The 16812-nt window shown below is 45.1% G+C and overlaps 1 protein-coding gene across 8 annotated transcripts in view; it reads left to right on the forward strand.

Annotated features, from left to right (window-relative positions):
* Nucleotides 1–16812, forward strand: part of NKTR (natural killer cell triggering receptor) — a 44539-nt gene that overhangs the window by 3104 nt on the left and 24623 nt on the right. For all 8 annotated transcript variants that reach the window (XM_083186829.1, XM_083186831.1, XM_083186833.1 and 5 more), the window contains exons 2-3: nt 902–976; nt 16653–16727. In XM_083186829.1, coding sequence (XP_083042955.1) covers nt 919–976; nt 16653–16727 — 133 coding nt within the window. In that variant the 5' untranslated portion in view covers nt 902–918. The remainder of the gene's footprint in view (nt 1–901; nt 977–16652; nt 16728–16812) is intronic.

Here is a 16812-nt window from a genome sequence, read left to right on the forward strand (position 1 = left end):
AGAACCTGTGTAATTAATATGTGTCCGGAATTAAAGGGACTAGGTGGTAACTCTAAATAGGAGACTGGTAAAACAAATTCTAGAAGTTATCAGTTTGACTACCTACATCTATAAAAAAACATTTACATGGAACCTAGAACAGCACCTAAAGATTCATTGTCAGATCTGTCTGGTTGGAACAAAAATCTAGTAACCTATGAAAGCAAGTTGACCATTTGCTTCGAAATGCTGGAAAACTGACAAAAACGGTCACCTGGATACTACCAGATCTTGGGGCAGATCCTGGAGAAGAGATAAAGTGAAAGGAGATAAAGCACCATCCAATCAACTCCCAACTGTCATTTTCACAGTTCATTTGCTGTTGCTTTATCTCCTTTCACTTTATCTCCAGTTTATCCCTTCTCCAGGCTTAATACATCTGCCCCTTTGTTCCAACCAGCCAAATCAGACAATAAATCTTTAGGTGTATTGCCAGTTTTAAGGCCCATACACACTGGGCGACATTGACCCCTGGGAATATCGCCGAAAACCGTTAGTGTGTATGTTGTTCTGCTGAATTTCTCTGTAGAAACCTGCAGCTCTGGGAGGTCGTGTAGAAGGAACATGTAGCTAGGCCATTAGACTCTTGCATTGGAAGTAATGTTACATATAAGGCATTGGGATTGGCTCTGTGAGGCTGGATATAGAGTATACCTGGAGGAGGGGTTTGGGAGAGTAAGGAGGCAGAACCTGTTGTACTGGATGCAGTTAAAATACTGGTGCTTATTAGGACATCACTGCCAGACATATTCTTCTCCTTTATTCACCCTGCTGCCGTGGGGTTGTGCTCAGGGCACGCGGCTGGGCACCTCAATTGTTTTCCCTTATCCTGAAATTTGCCTTTTTCCTGTCTGATTTGAAGGTAGCGTTTCAGCCGAGATGGCAGAGAAAGCTCGCCCCCAGTGCTACTTCGATCTGGAGGTGAACAGGGAACCCGGTGAGTATCACACTAATGTCATCTGCTTTAGGCCAAACATTGTGTTCCAGGAAACTGCAACCAAATACATTTTATCTGCTGAGATTGCCGTATTCGCCCTGTGGGGCTTTTATAGTTAGGAATATGATTTTCTGCTTTCTCACAGTAGAGAATACATGAGCTATACATAACATATGGTTGTAGGAAATGTTTCCAGATGTCTTCTATGTATATATTGTTTCCCACTATGTTGTGTATTATGTGTTCTGCGGTCCTCCATGTGTATTTTGTACCATATGGTGACATTTCTGGGCCATACTCTTCTTCCTTAATTTTGCATCATAACTCACATTGGGGCAGATGTATAAAGCCTTAACAAGAGATAAATGCAAGGGTGATAAAGAGAGATAAATGTCCAGCCAATCAGCTCCTTACTGACTTTTTTCAAACACAGCCTGTAACATGGCAGTTGGCAGGTGATTGGCTGGACGTTTATCTCTCTTTATCACCCTTGCATTTATCTCTTGTTAAGGCTTAATACATCTGCCCCATTATTAGATACTTATGTTTTTTGTTTTTTTTTCTGTAGCAAAGGAATTAGAATGAAGAGGCATACAGATGGACAGGGGATTTTTGACTATTTTCTAAGATCTAGGTTGCTCAGAAATTAAGCACAAATCGCTCCATGCTTATTATACCCCATAGCGGGGTCAGATGTTTAGTGCATGCAGTGCAAATCTAGTCCGATCGCTTAGCGCACATCGCAACATGTGTATGTGTGATATAGACACTGGGAAGTTCAAGGGAAATTGCCTATTCTAGATCACTTAGCACAAAAGGTTAGCACACATCTTAACGTGTGTGTATGTTCCCTTATGTCACAGGTAAAGCATAACAATGCATGACCAGGCAGCTAGCAATATGGGGCCCCACACACGGGGCAATTTCAGCCCATTCAGTAAGCAATCTGACTAGATCGTTTAGAAAATGACCCTACATCGCTCCGTGTGTAGGGGCGATGCAAGGCTCTGCGTGACGCGATCACTCGGCATGCTGGATATTAATCGGTCAGTCTCTGGTGAGAACACTGGCCCTGACCGATTGCTCAGCACACAGTGCTGACACATCACTACATTGCTGAGATCACTCGGTGGTCTCCCCGTGTGTAGTCCCCGTTAGAACTGTCTTCTGCATTTTTAGCACCAAGTTTGTGTCAGTCTTTCCCCCGCTTTTTTTCGCTTAAAGGGGGGGGGGGGGGGGGGTTTAAATTGTACAAAGTGGTGAATACACTTGCGCTGTCTGAATGCAAAAGATGGTCTGCCTTTCCCAGACGCCAATCAGTAGACGTTTCTCCACCAATACAAAAAACAGAGACAAGGCAGAAATGGTCAGTATATATTGGATAATGAAGACCAAAAGGGGATATACCCCTGCAACTGACCTCTCTGCCGTGCCCTATGGGCATATAAAGGTATCTTTAATACGGTCTATCCAGCCTCTTATTCCAATTGGATCAGAGCTCACCTTATGCCAGTGCCCTATGGTCCTTGAAAGGTTTCTTTCACAGCAGTGGATGTCCCAATCATCAACGAGGACCATAGGGCACTGGCATAAGGTGAGCTTTGATCCAATTGGAATAAGAGGCTGGATAGGCCGTATTAAAGATACCTTTATATGCCCATAGGGCACAGCAGAGAGGTCAGTTGCAGGGGGTGATATCCCCTTTGGTTTTCATTATCCAACAGATACTGACCATTTCTGCCTTGTCTCTGTTTTTTGTATTGGTGGAGAAACGTCTACTGATTGGCATCTGGGAAAGGCAGACCATCTTTTACATTCAAACAGCGCAAGTGTATTCAAAACTTTGTACAATTTGGATTGTGTGTTTTGGGAACGGTAATCCCTGGTGTCTACAGTGCTGCAGTTCTGGGGCGCTGAGCACTTAAACAACATTTCTGTGTTAGGGGGGGGATTTAGTTGTTTATTGTGCACATTTCCTCTCACCCCCATGCAGGTCGTTTGAGTGCCCAAATGGCACTTTTCCTGTTGCACCCAGCAGGTTTATGCATTTTGTGCAGCTAAACTGGTCTTTCAGGGGGCACTCGGCATTTGGGAGATTGAGCATGCAAAAACGATGGACTGTACCCAATAGTGTACTAGGTGCTTAGCATATGTGCTTTTTGGAGCAGCTATTTAGCAAATTCCATAGCACCCTTCGCTATGGGACGCAGTTTGAGGAGACGTATATGTGTAAGCTCAGATGGGCAAGGCTGTGTTAATGTAAGTTATATGTATCACATTCCCTGCAGTGTACAGCAGAATATGTTGGTGCTTTATAAATATAGGGTTGTAGTGATGATCCAGATGATAAGTGACCATGTGTTCAGGCTCCTATATAACTATATATCCCAGTATAATGATACTGTCCTGATCCCTCTGATACAGACTGATCACTAGAATAGTTTGTAACGGCTCATTGGGTGTCTCAGTGCTTCGTAACTGCCGTTCCTTCTATGATACATCTGGATACACCGGCTGAGGCGTCTTTTGTTTGTCTTTTTCACTGCTGGTGGATGCAGTTTGGAGGCCCTCATGGGTGTGTGTATATACATTTTTAGTATATAATGTATATAAATCTGCTGGTGCTGCCACATGTGGGGGCTGCTCTGAGATGCAGAGTTTCTGACTCTCACCTTGAGGCTGAGCTAATTATTCGGCAGAAGAGCTGGAAATAGCCTGTGTGCAGTTACAGTTACACGTGGCTTCCTCCTTAGCTTACCAGCTGCACATTTAGTTATCCTGCTACCTATGGGTATACATATCCTACTATGTACCACAATAGAGCCCTTGTATAATAATTTACATATCTGTAGAGAAGCTGGCGTGCTACTGGGATAATGATTGCATGTGATCTGGTGACTGCGGCTCAGCGTTGTAGAACAGGAGACCTCTTGTTATCTTATTTACATAGACTGAGATACTGAGTGACTGGGGCTTCCTGCGGGGGGATGTGTGATCTGGTCATACAGATGTGTACTGAGCGACTGGGAGAGTGTGTGACCCATCTGTATACACGCAGTGTACACTGAGATAGTGAGTGACGGGGAGGGTATGTGACCCATCTGTATACATGCAGTGTACACTGAGATAGTGAGAGACGGGGAGGGTGTGTGACCCATCTGTATACATGCAGTGTACACTGAGATAGTGAGAGACGGGGAGGGCAGGTGACCCATCTGTATACATGCAGTATACACTTATATAGTGAGTGACTGGGAGGATATGTGACCCATCTGTATACATGCAGTATACACTGAGATAGTGAGTGACAGGGAGGGTATGTGACATATCTGTATACATGCAGTATACACTGATATAGTGACAGGGAGGATATGTGACATATCTGTATACATGCAGTATACACTGATATAGTGAGTGACTGGGAAGGCAGGTGACCCATCTGTATACACTGAGATAGTGAGTGACGGGGAGGGTATGTGACCCAGCTGTATACATGCAGTGTACACTGTGTGGAAGTCTAGGTACACACACGCCATTTTGTGATAGTATGGCCGCCATTTTGGTTCGCAGAGTTGCGCAAATAAAGTTTCCATACCCGAGTATGTGTGACAATGTGGACCAGAAGAGTAGACATACTATCGCATATAAATTCATAATAACACACTTACACGAAATGAAATATAGTTAAAAGGTTTAGAACGCCACACATAGCTTAGTTAGCCCTGCCCACACCTGTCTGTATCGTGTTTAGTACCGTTCCGTTCAGCTCATTATGCGAAGTATTCCGGTCATTGCGAATATTTCGCAATGTACACTGTCCGATAGTTATGGACATATTCCATATCCCAGAGACAGTTTCTGTTGTAAGTAGTTAAACAAAGGAAACCTGATAAAACCAGTTCTTATCCTTGCTGACGCCGAAACCACTGAACAAAGGACTCTTAAAGTTCACTCCCCTGCACCTGGTCAGACCAGGTACAGCGTCTAACCTCCAATCACAGTGGACCGGACATATGATCTCTGACCAATGAGAATGGCCTTTGACCTCCCCTTTCTGACCCTATAAGATAGGCGACCCGGAGCAGGCTCGGTCACTTCGGCACAACTAACTTCCCTGGACCTTCCTACCGGACTATCGCTCATTCCTGAACGATAGTGAGCTCTGACCGGACGGCGCTTCGCATACTAGAGTGAGACGGGTAACGGTTGCATTTCACGGTATTTATCCTTGTAGTATTGTTGGCTGGTTGTGTCTTGTATTATTGTATTCTTTCCCCTTAGTAGAGTTTGTTAGCATTCATTGTTAGTATATTGTATCACTTGTTATACCTGTTTATTTCTTATTTCTGTAATCCCCTTTTGTCCATTAGGGACTTTAATACAACCTTTTATGGAGTTCTAACCTCCTTACTTCTATTCAGTGGTCGTGTCTGGTTATTCGCATAATTGCGATAAGGTACATTGCGGACTCTGTCCTTTAAAGTATATTCGCAGAATTAGAGACAAAGTCCTGCGAAGGGATCTCTTATCAAGGTATTGGTTCTTAAGTGTATAACATACAATTAAAAGGTACGCTACGCTGCGCTATGTTTTGTTCGCACGTAGCTAGGTATAAAGGGTAAGCAGGTTACGGACACATTACGTAACCTGCGCTTTTCACTTATTGTCTCTCTGGTCATATCATATCAGCATTAACAATTGGGGGCATCGTCCGGTCGTTTCACATTCCAGAACGCAGTACCAGGCGTGCGGCCCGACCTATACCAGCAAAAGGGTGGAGGTATTATCCATTGCTGGATAGGCCAGGTCCGCGGCGGTGCGGGGTTCGGGAAGTGCTAGCGTTGAAACCCGGGGCACAATAAGTGAAAGCCACGTGTTTAAAAGCATATATTAAGTGTGTAGTAAACTGTACTTCTGCCTGCCACAAGTAGTTTAACGGGGTATAGTGTCTTAAGTTGCTTGTTCATTACAGTATATGTACCACGTGCGATAAGGTTCGCACACGTGGAATCTGTGTTTTTTATAGTACATAGAGGATCCCCTCTGTGCAAAACTATAATTGTTTATTGTTAGTTACCGCAAAAACAGGGACTCCGCCACGTGGCGACAAGTCCTGGGCCTTTTGCAGTAACGTAAAGCGTCTATTGTGTATTACGCAAGGTGCGCGCGCACGTGCCCACATCGGGAAAGTTTCGCATCTTTGTACGTGGTTTACGGATTAAGTACGGGATTTATTTCGCATCTTGATACGTAACTCTCGGACAGAGTTAAGGGATTTATTCCACATTTAGGCGCAATTACTGCGTATAGCGAAACCCGAGCGCAACCTTGCAAATACACTATAGAACGCGTGGGTGGCCGATTCATCGGCGGCCTGTGAACAAACACACGTACACACGTGGATGTTCATTGGTACTGCACACGCAGCACACATAGGAATTAAGAAGTGAACAGTATTAAACCACTAGCTTTATTTAAACAGTATAGTAATATACTGCGAATGAAGCGGTGATTAATAAAAGAAAATAAGTTTTTCTTTTTGTTCATTTTCTCATAAGCAAGCAACTCAAGCATTATTTTAATAGATTCCTATAGCTTATTATAAGGGATTTATACCTGCATAAGAATCTAGTGAAAAGCTACCGGCCTGGGAAAATTTTCTGTACAGAAATATTTCAAAAATAAGCATAAGACCAAGGTGTAACTAGCGCCCAGTGTGAAACATAACTGAGGCGGACGGGTGTGTGACGACACGACTCAGCGCAGTGTAGTCCAGTGTAGGACAGTCCAGTTAGGACCGGGTTCACGTGACGACGTGCCCATAGGAACTGCCCCTTCAGTGGAATTGATTCCGCTAGGAGGGTACAAGAAGATATATCGGAACGCACTTGTTTCCGATTAGCTACTTTAGAAATCCGATTTTTGGGGGTATAGGAAAACAAGTTTGCTATACCCTGGAAAAATTGTGCCGCATCAAGCAAGTTGGCTAGAAGTTCGCTGCTAGTTGAAAGACTTGGTGATTGAGTAAGTTACCTCGCATTGTGGGCTCTTCGCTTGATTGCGTTGAAGTGTCGCTGTGTGGAGAAGTGAGTGGTTGGGGAGCTCTCAGATAAGTAATAACCCACCGATTATCTATTAAGCTGTGAACGTTTATTCCTGTAATTATGGGTAATAACGGGTCACGCTGTGATAACGTGCAGGATAGGGAGGAAGCAAGCCGGCCAAGAGGATCGGCTGCTTTTATTATGTGCAAGAAGCACGGTGAACTCGCAGTTGTTTACCAAAATAAATGGAGAAAAATGACACAAGGCAGCAAGTTAGAATTTCCCAGTGTTGGTAGCTTCGATCCAGAAATCTTATCGGCAGTAAAAGATGAAATATGCCTACTCTCCAGTCGTAAGGAGAGAGTGAAGCATATAAATATTCTTAAATTGTGGCAGAAGGAAGGACAGGAACAATGGGGAACCAGAGGTCTGGCAATACCTGATGCAATCAGCCACAATAAAAATGCAAATGCAACCGCTGCCACACTAGAATCAGCTCCCCCACCCCCATATGTGCCGAAGGGGTTAATGTCTCATAAGAAAGACCTAAGTAATCATGTACCTGTTACTAACTTGTACCCTGTTTTATCCCCTTACAAGGAAACCCGAGAGGAAAACGAGCAGCTGTTGGCACTGGCCGTCTCTCATGCAATTAATATGATTGAGGGAAAAGCTCAACCCGCTGTTGAGGCCCCAGCACAGGAGGAGGAGACGGCTGATGCCAACAGCATAGTATTGGACTCAGGTAATGATGCACCACACAGCACAGACACAGATGACTCCCAAGCAGGTCCCAGTAATGCGAATGTGGTACAAACATACCCTGTACGCACACTGGAGGTTCCCTATGGTAAGGCAGACAGAGAGGGTGTGATACCTACCAGAAAGATGACCATGCTAAACCCATGGACACGGTTAGAGCTGCGGTCCATCATTACAGATTTCCCTGATCCTAGGAAAAATCTGGCTCTGTGCCGGAAATTTGTAAGGGATCTGGGAAACTCTGATGAGCCCACCAACAAGGATTGGAGAATCATGTTGAGGGCCTGTCTCCCCACTCACATTGACATCCCGAAATTCATTCAGGATAGTGGATTGAAAGTGGACAAGGAGATAAATGATGAGATCAACCAGGAAAATATACGCCTGATTAACTTACAGTTAGGAGTGTATTTTCCTGCAGCAGTGGAATATAGCAAGATATTCACTATCAAACAACAAGATGGTGAAGTAGCTAGCGAATATTTCAACCGGGGTTTGATGGCGGTATCAAAGTACACTGGTGTCTCTGAGCCTAAGGACGACCCCCACCTGAGGGAGCTGATTGTCTCTGTGCTGGTGGAAGGGCTTAGCGAAAACTTGAGAACCAGAGTCCAAACTTCTTTCCCAAATTGGCGTGGAATGACAGTGGATGCCCTACGGGAATCTGCTGTGGACCACGACCGCAACATTAAAAAGCGCAAGGAACTGCAAACTGAGAAACTGATGATGGTTAGCATCCAAGCCCTTACTAATGCCCCAAACAAAGTTGCATACCAACAACGAAACACCAGGGACACAGGCAGAAAGCCCATTATTTGCTACAACTGCAATAAGGAGGGACATATGGCAGCACAATGTAGGTCAGGAAACCCAAGGAGTTACCAAACACATAGGCGAGAATGGGAATCTCACAAAGGTGAGACACGGAGATACCCAGCCCCTAGACAATGGGAGGAGACAGACAGGTCACGCAACATGCCTCCTCCCCATCTGATGGCTGACACTGTGCTAAGGGCAACCCAGGTCAGACCATAGGAAACAGGTCATACCTGTATCCTACAGCCAGTTAGACTAACACAACACCTTGGAGAGGAACCTCAGGTGAAGGTTGATATAGCTGGAGTAAGACAAACCTTTTTGGTTGATACAGGGGCGGCCAGATCTGTTCTCAACACTCCTCTTCACTTGGGTTTCACTAACCAATCAGTAGCGGCAATTGGGGTAACAGGAAAAATACAACATTACCCACTGACGAAACCAGCGGAGGTTACAATCGGGCCTCTGCATACCAAACACTCTTTTCTGTTGGCTGCAGCGGCCCCGACTAACCTCCTGGGTAGAGATTTACTATGCAAAATGGGATGTGTCATCTATTGCACCCCCGATGGGGTATTTCTGGACACTCCTAGAAATCTTACACAAGAAGTGCAAGATATGCTGGATAGTCCTCAGAGGCTAATGTTGTGTTCCACTGTTGTAGAATCAAATCCATCTAGGGTAGCTGAAATTACAGCACAAATACCGAGTTCCCTTTGGACTAAAGATGGACAGGATGCTGGGCTGATGGCAAACGTAGCTCCAGTAGAAATCCGCTTAAAAGAAGGCAGGATAGCCCCAAAAATACCGCAATACCCTTTAAAACCTGAAGTTGAGCTAGGAATATTTCCAGTGATCCAACGATTGCTCCAACAGGAAATCCTAGTTAGAACTTCCAGCACGGCCAATAGTCCCATTTTTCCTGTGAAAAAGAGCGGGGGGAGGGGCTACAGACTAGTGCAGGATTTGAGAGGGGTAAACAAGGTAGTTGAGAGCCAATTCCCCGTAGTGCCAAACCCAGCTGTCATCCTCATGCAAATCCCACCTCACTGTACCCATTTCACAGTCATTGACTTGTGTTCAGCATTTTTCTCCGTCCCTTTGCATCCTGACAGCCAGTATCTGTTCGCCTTTACTTACAGAGGAGTACAGTATACCTGGACACGACTCCCCCAAGGGTTCATAGACAGCCCCAGCATCTTATCCCAGGCCTTGCATGATTGTCTGCAATCCTTTCAACCCATGAGCGGGTCGATACTGATACAATATGTCGACGACTTATTGTTGTGTTCTGAGTCACTGGAGTCATCAGTGGATGACACTAGACAGCTACTGATGCATCTCTCAGAGACAGGACATAAAGTATCAAAGGATAAACTGCAATTATGCCAGATCAGGGTTAAGTATCTGGGTCACTGCCTTACCCAAGGGCTGAGACACCTCACCGACGACAGAATCCAAGCGATTCAGAACATGGTACTGCCACAGACCCAACATCAGATCCGTACGTTCTTAGGCATGTGTGGATACTGTCGCAATTGGATCCCAGGATTCTCTATTCTGGCATTACCACTGCAAGAGATGGTTTCCTCAACTAAGCCTGATCGGGTCTCTCATACTGAGGAATCTGAGCTGGCTTTCGAGGAACTAAAGGTGAGCCTAACAAAGGCCCCAGCACTGGGAATGCCAGATTATGGGAAACCCTTTGAACTGTACGGAACTGAATCAGGTGGGTGTGCGGCAGGAGTGCTTGTACAAAAACATGGTGATGCCAACCGACCAATAGCGTACTACAGTGGCCAGCTGGACACAGTAGCACGCTCACTCCCAACTTGCTTACGAAGTGTGGCTGCAATAGCACAACTAGTAAGTAAGAGTGAGGACGTAGTGCTGGGACACGATTTAACTGTTCATGCTCCCCATGCCGTCTCTGCTCTCCTAAATTCTGCCCAAACACGTCATGTGTCCTCAGCACGGTTCACTAAGTGGGAACTGGCGCTGATGGCCCCAGTAAATATTACCATCAAAAGATGCAACACACTAAACCCAGCCACATTTCTTCCTCATGTGCCCTCCAAGGCACAAAGGGTGAAGGGTGATGGAAATGTTGCTGAATATGGTAAAGCAGAGTTTAGTGAGAGTGAGGACAAACATGATTGCATGACCTACCTGAATCAGACCTTCACAGCACGTCCTGACATAAGCGACAGCCCATTAAGTGAGGTAGAAATAACCTTATTCACAGATGGTAGCTGTCATAGACAGACGGAGACAGGAGAGCTTTGCACAGGCTACGCGGTAGTAGATGGAGAAGGTATTGTGGAAGCTGAACCCTTAGGACCACCTCACACAGAGCATGTGAACTGGCTAAAGGGAAATCAGTGAACATATATACCGACTCCAGATATGCTTTCGGAGTAGTCCATGATTTTGGAGCCCTATGGCGCCTCCGAAATTTCATGACGGCGGCTGGCACACCAGTGGCGCATGCGACGTACATTAGGAGACTTCTGGGAGCTATCCAGCTTCCAGACAGAGTGGCTGTTATCAAGTGCAAAGCTCACACATCAGAGAAAGACCCGGTGTCACTTGGTAACAGCCGCGCTGATGAGGCAGCGAAAAGGGCCGCATGCCCTGTAAATATTTTCACCCATCCCACCAACCTTTGTACACTGAACATGGTATCCACATCCAAACTGATAGACATGCAGAATTTGTGTTCCCCACAGGAAAGAGCAGTATGGAAGTCGAAGGGATGTGGCCAAGAGTCCACCGGACTTTGGAGAGATGGACAGGGGAAACCAGTGGCCCCCAGAGCATACCTTCCTAGTCTAGCCGAGGCGGCCCATGGGCTGACACATCTTGGGAAGGAAGGTATGTGCAAGCTGGTAAAGGCCTACTGGTGTGCACCAGGGTTCGCTTCTCAAGCAGGTAGAGTGGCAATGTCATGCCTCACCTGTTTGAGGAAGAACGTTGGAAAAGCCATCCCAACAGAGCCATCCCACATCCCTCCTACAGAAGGCCCTTTCCAGGTAATACAAATCGACTTCATACAGTTACCACCCTGTAGAAATTTGAAATATGTATTGGTTTGTGTTGACATGTTTTCCAGCTGGGTGGAGGCTTTTCCCGCTGCCTCCAACACTGCTACCTTTACAGCAAAGAAAATATGTCAGGAGTTTGTCTGTAGATATGGTATCCCAAAGGTCATTGAGAGTGACAGAGGCACTCATTTCACAGGAGAGGTCTTCCAAATCATGTGTAAACTCCTGGGGATTAATAGTAAACTTCATACTCCATATCGTCCCCAAGCGAGCGCCAAAGTTGAGAGAATGAATGGTACTATTAAGAACAAATTGGGTAAAGTTATGGCTGAAACAGGGTTGTTATGGCCAGAGGCACTGCCTATTGTGTTGTATAGCATTAGGACCACTCCCAGGACTCCGCTCAACCTGTCCCCCTTCGAGATACTGTTTGGTCGGCAGCCACACATCATGATAGACCCACAGGATGATCTAAAATGTAATAATGAGCTAACTGTACAGTATATCCTAAAGCTAAACAAACAGCTAAGGGAGCAACAAAAGCAGCTGAATTTTCTGAACCCTGATATGCCTACCGAAAATTGTCATAATCTTAAACCAGGAGACTTTGTTATGATCCGAAATTTCTTACGCTCAGGTTGTTTGATAGACCGTTGGGAAGGACCGTACCAAGTTTTGTTGACCAGCACTACATCGATTAAAGTCGCAGAGAGAGAGACTTGGATACATTCGTCCCACTGCAAGAAAGCCAGTAACCCAGAATCCCAGTGTGCAGAGAGCGAGAGAGAAGAGGTGTCGCTAGAAGCATTGTTTCGGGAACACTGAGAAGCAGCCAAGGTCGAGCAACCTGAGTGAACAAAGGTCTAAGAGCAGAGCAAAATAAAAGTCTCCTGGGTAGAGATGATGGAAGGACTCCAAGCAAAAGGTTCACAGTTATGCATATATGTCTTTGTTTTCTTTCTGTGTTCTTTCTTTCATCCAAAAATACTTGGTGGCTGCCACATTCTAGAGCGATCGGAGCGGAGTCCTGACAGTGTAATAATGGACCCAGATATGGGTGAGGTAGAATCCCTAAACCAGCTTGACACTTTACCCATGACAGGAGAAGGTAAAAGGTATGAGGAAAACGTAGTTCAAGGGCTATGTGATGGTTTATTGTCTGGTGAGTACTGTGTCTGTAGATATTGTCAACCTAAAATGGAAGAAGGATGCATCCAGCGATGTCAGTCGACCAGTAAGGCAACTACCGGCCAACATCCTTTGAGTGATTACCACTCATTAGTGGGTAAGGTTTTAAACCAAACAGAATGCTGGGTGTGTTCTCAAGTTTTACATAAAAGGAGTAGTGTAGGCCTAGTCCCATACCCGCTTAATATTTCAGAGATAAGCGTATTAAATAAGGGGAGGCCATTGGATAAGAGATACCTGTATACCAGGTCCCCTAGTCTTAGATTACACCCATACCAAGTGGATAAATCCCTGGTATGTATGAACTTCTCAAGTTCCAGAACAATTGGTACTTGGGAAGTGACATGGCAAAACCAGACAATAACTTACTCCCAGCGTCCAGATGGAGAGCCCATAGATAAAGAATTATTATTAAAAATCCGAACCAGTGGAAGACACTATAAATATGTTTACACGGTGAAGAAAAGTAAAATGATGGCCGGCAGAGTATCAGCCGGCTACTGTAATATGACCCTACAGCCAGAAACATGTGAGGAACGAGTCAGGGAGCAGGGGACGGGGATGTTCTTATGGATAATGTGTGACAAGATAATGAAATACTCTGTCCCTTATTTTCTCCCTGACGATGTTTATTATATTTGTGGTAGAAGGGCGTACAAATGGCTCTCCATGAACTACGTTGGTATTTGTTATCTAGGCAGAGTGTTACCGGAAGTGATGACCCTCACACACGATGAGATGATAAACGTACACAGAGGTATTTCTCCTCCTTACACTCATACCCATTATGACCAAATCCATAAAAGGGATTTAACAATAAGAAAAGAACCCCTAGCTTCTGAAATGATACACGAGTCGTTCGGTATCCAATTCCTCATTGCATTAGATATCACCCATACCGCCAGAGGAGTTATCAATTTTAAGTATATACAAGCATTAGCAAGCTTGGTAGATAACATCACTGAGATTTATGATGACACCTTTAGATACACTGGGAAGGAGTTACAAGCGTATAAAAGAGAGCTAGTTCAACATCGAATGGTGTTGAACTATCTGACAGCGATGACAGGAGGATATTGTGTCACCCTCTCTACACAGTTTGGGGTGAAATGTTGTACATATATCACCAACAATACTGAAGACCCAGAAGAAATCATCGATCACCGGATGGATGAGATTCTTCAGCTTAAATGGGAATTTAGAAGGGAACATAATATCAGCCTGGCAGAAATAGGTAACAAAGTTAGCGAATGGACCTCCTGGTTGAATCCAATGCACTGGTTCTCTGGTTTAGGAGAATGGGCGCAGGGGATCATAGCTAGCATAGGAAAACTCCTTCTCTGTATCGGTGGTGCCATCATAGTCTTTGTGCTATTGTTCAAATGTTTAAAGGTGGTGACCCGGGGAAAGGCAAAACGTACCGAAATCATGAGTGTAAGAACGAGAGATACAGAGGAAGACCAGGGTTTGGTATATGACCCTAAAATCGAAACCACCTCCCTTTAAAGAAACCATATTTGTGAACGTGTATATGTTGTAACCGCCCCTGTTTTTATTTTTATCCCAAAATTGTACATTATCCTTCGTGACCCTGAGTAGATTGTTCGATAAATGCGGCCCATCGTTTATCCATGATCCTGGATCGGCCGAGAGCAGATGGTTTACTCCCCTTATATGTTTATTTCATGTATCCCAATTTCTCTGTTTGGATTATGAATTTCTGTATTGTCGTGTGAAATGTTTTGTAATGTAACAGTTTTATATTTACTGTTAAAGGGTGGACTGTGGAAGTCTAGGTACACACACGCCATTTTGTGATAGTATGGCCGCCATTTTGGTTCGCAGAGTTGCGCAAATAAAGTTTCCATACCCGAGTATGTGTGACAATGTGGACCAGAAGAGTAGACATACTATCGCATATAAATTCATAATAACACACTTACACGAAATGAAATATAGTTAAAAGGTTTAGAACGCCACACATAGCTTAGTTAGCCCTGCCCACACCTGTCTGTATCGTGTTTAGTACCGTTCCGTTCAGCTCATTATGCGAAGTATTCCGGTCATTGCGAATATTTCGCAATGTACACTGTCCGATAGTTATGGACATATTCCATATCCCAGAGACAGTTTCTGTTGTAAGTAGTTAAACAAAGGAAACCTGATAAAACCAGTTCTTATCCTTGCTGACGCCGAAACCACTGAACAAAGGACTCTTAAAGTTCACTCCCCTGCACCTGGTCAGACCAGGTACAGCGTCTAACCTCCAATCACAGTGGACCGGACATATGATCTCTGACCAATGAGAATGGCCTTTGACCTCCCCTTTCTGACCCTATAAGATAGGCGACCCGGAGCAGGCTCGGTCACTTCGGCACAACTAACTTCCCTGGACCTTCCTACCGGACTATCGCTCATTCCTGAACGATAGTGAGCTCTGACCGGACGGCGCTTCGCATACTAGAGTGAGACGGGTAACGGTTGCATTTCACGGTATTTATCCTTGTAGTATTGTTGGCTGGTTGTGTCTTGTATTATTGTATTCTTTCCCCTTAGTAGAGTTTGTTAGCATTCATTGTTAGTATATTGTATCACTTGTTATACCTGTTTATTTCTTATTTCTGTAATCCCCTTTTGTCCATTAGGGACTTTAATACAACCTTTTATGGAGTTCTAACCTCCTTACTTCTATTCAGTGGTCGTGTCTGGTTATTCGCATAATTGCGATAAGGTACATTGCGGACTCTGTCCTTTAAAGTATATTCGCAGAATTAGAGACAAAGTCCTGCGAAGGGATCTCTTATCAAGGTATTGGTTCTTAAGTGTATAACATACAATTAAAAGGTACGCTACGCTGCGCTATGTTTTGTTCGCACGTAGCTAGGTATAAAGGGTAAGCAGGTTACGGACACATTACGTAACCTGCGCTTTTCACTTATTGTCTCTCTGGTCATATCATATCAGCATTAACAACTGAGATAGTGAGTGACGGGGAGGGTATGTGACCCAGCTGTATACATGCAGTGTACACTGAGATAGTGAGTGACGGGGAGGGTATGTGACCCAGCTGTATACATGCAGTGTACACTGAGATAGTGAGTGATGGGGAGGATATGTGACCTGTTTATACTGAGCAATCGGGAGGATATCTAACTGGGATGCAGTGTAAATCCCGGCGGTCGGGATCCCGGCGTTCAGAATCCCGACGCTGGAATCCTGATCGCCGAAATCCTGACACTTTCTCCCTCCATGGGTGTCCACGGCACCCCCGGAGGGAGAATAAATTAGTGTGCCAAGCGTATCGAGGCACCGGGCCCGCTGCGTGGCGAGCGCAGCGAGCCCGCAGGGGGGAGGGGGGGGCGATCCACGTCCCCCCCTTGTCAGGATTTCGGCGATCGGGATTCCAGCGTCGGGATTTAATACTGAATCCATCTGACTTACATACAGTATACAGTGAAATAGTGAGTGACTGATGTCTACATGTGGGGCTTTCAGCAGGGGAATGTGTGATCTGGTCATACAGGTGTCGGGATTCTGACTACATCCCTGTTTGGGAAGAGACGGTACGGGATCACATGCTGTTAGGAGAGTCACAGACATCGTTGACTGAAGGGGGGAATCTGTTCTCTGCAGACATTTGTCCACCAGAACCTCCTCATCCCAGTGTCATTTGTGCTTCGTCTGTCAGATAAAACCTTTGCTACATTTCCTTTGCTTGAGTTGGAACACTATAAATCCGGCTGTGTAAGTGTGGTATAATTGGACTAGGGAACGTTGTATTTCCTTTTCTGTACGTAATCTTTTATTTCTCTCCCCCCGCAGTTGGCCGTATTATTTTCCAACTCTTCTCTGACGTGTGTCCAAAGACGTGCATGAACTTCCTGCGCTTATGTACGGGTAAGTGCCCGCTGCGTGTCTCCTGGTGTCAATGAGAGATACATGCAGTCTTCTCTTCTTTTTCCAGATATTAGGATTAGACGCC

This window comes from Crinia signifera, chromosome 5 (assembly GCF_055691185.1).
Source record: "Crinia signifera chromosome 5, ASM5569118v1, whole genome shotgun sequence".
NCBI lineage: Eukaryota > Metazoa > Chordata > Amphibia > Anura > Myobatrachidae > Crinia > Crinia signifera.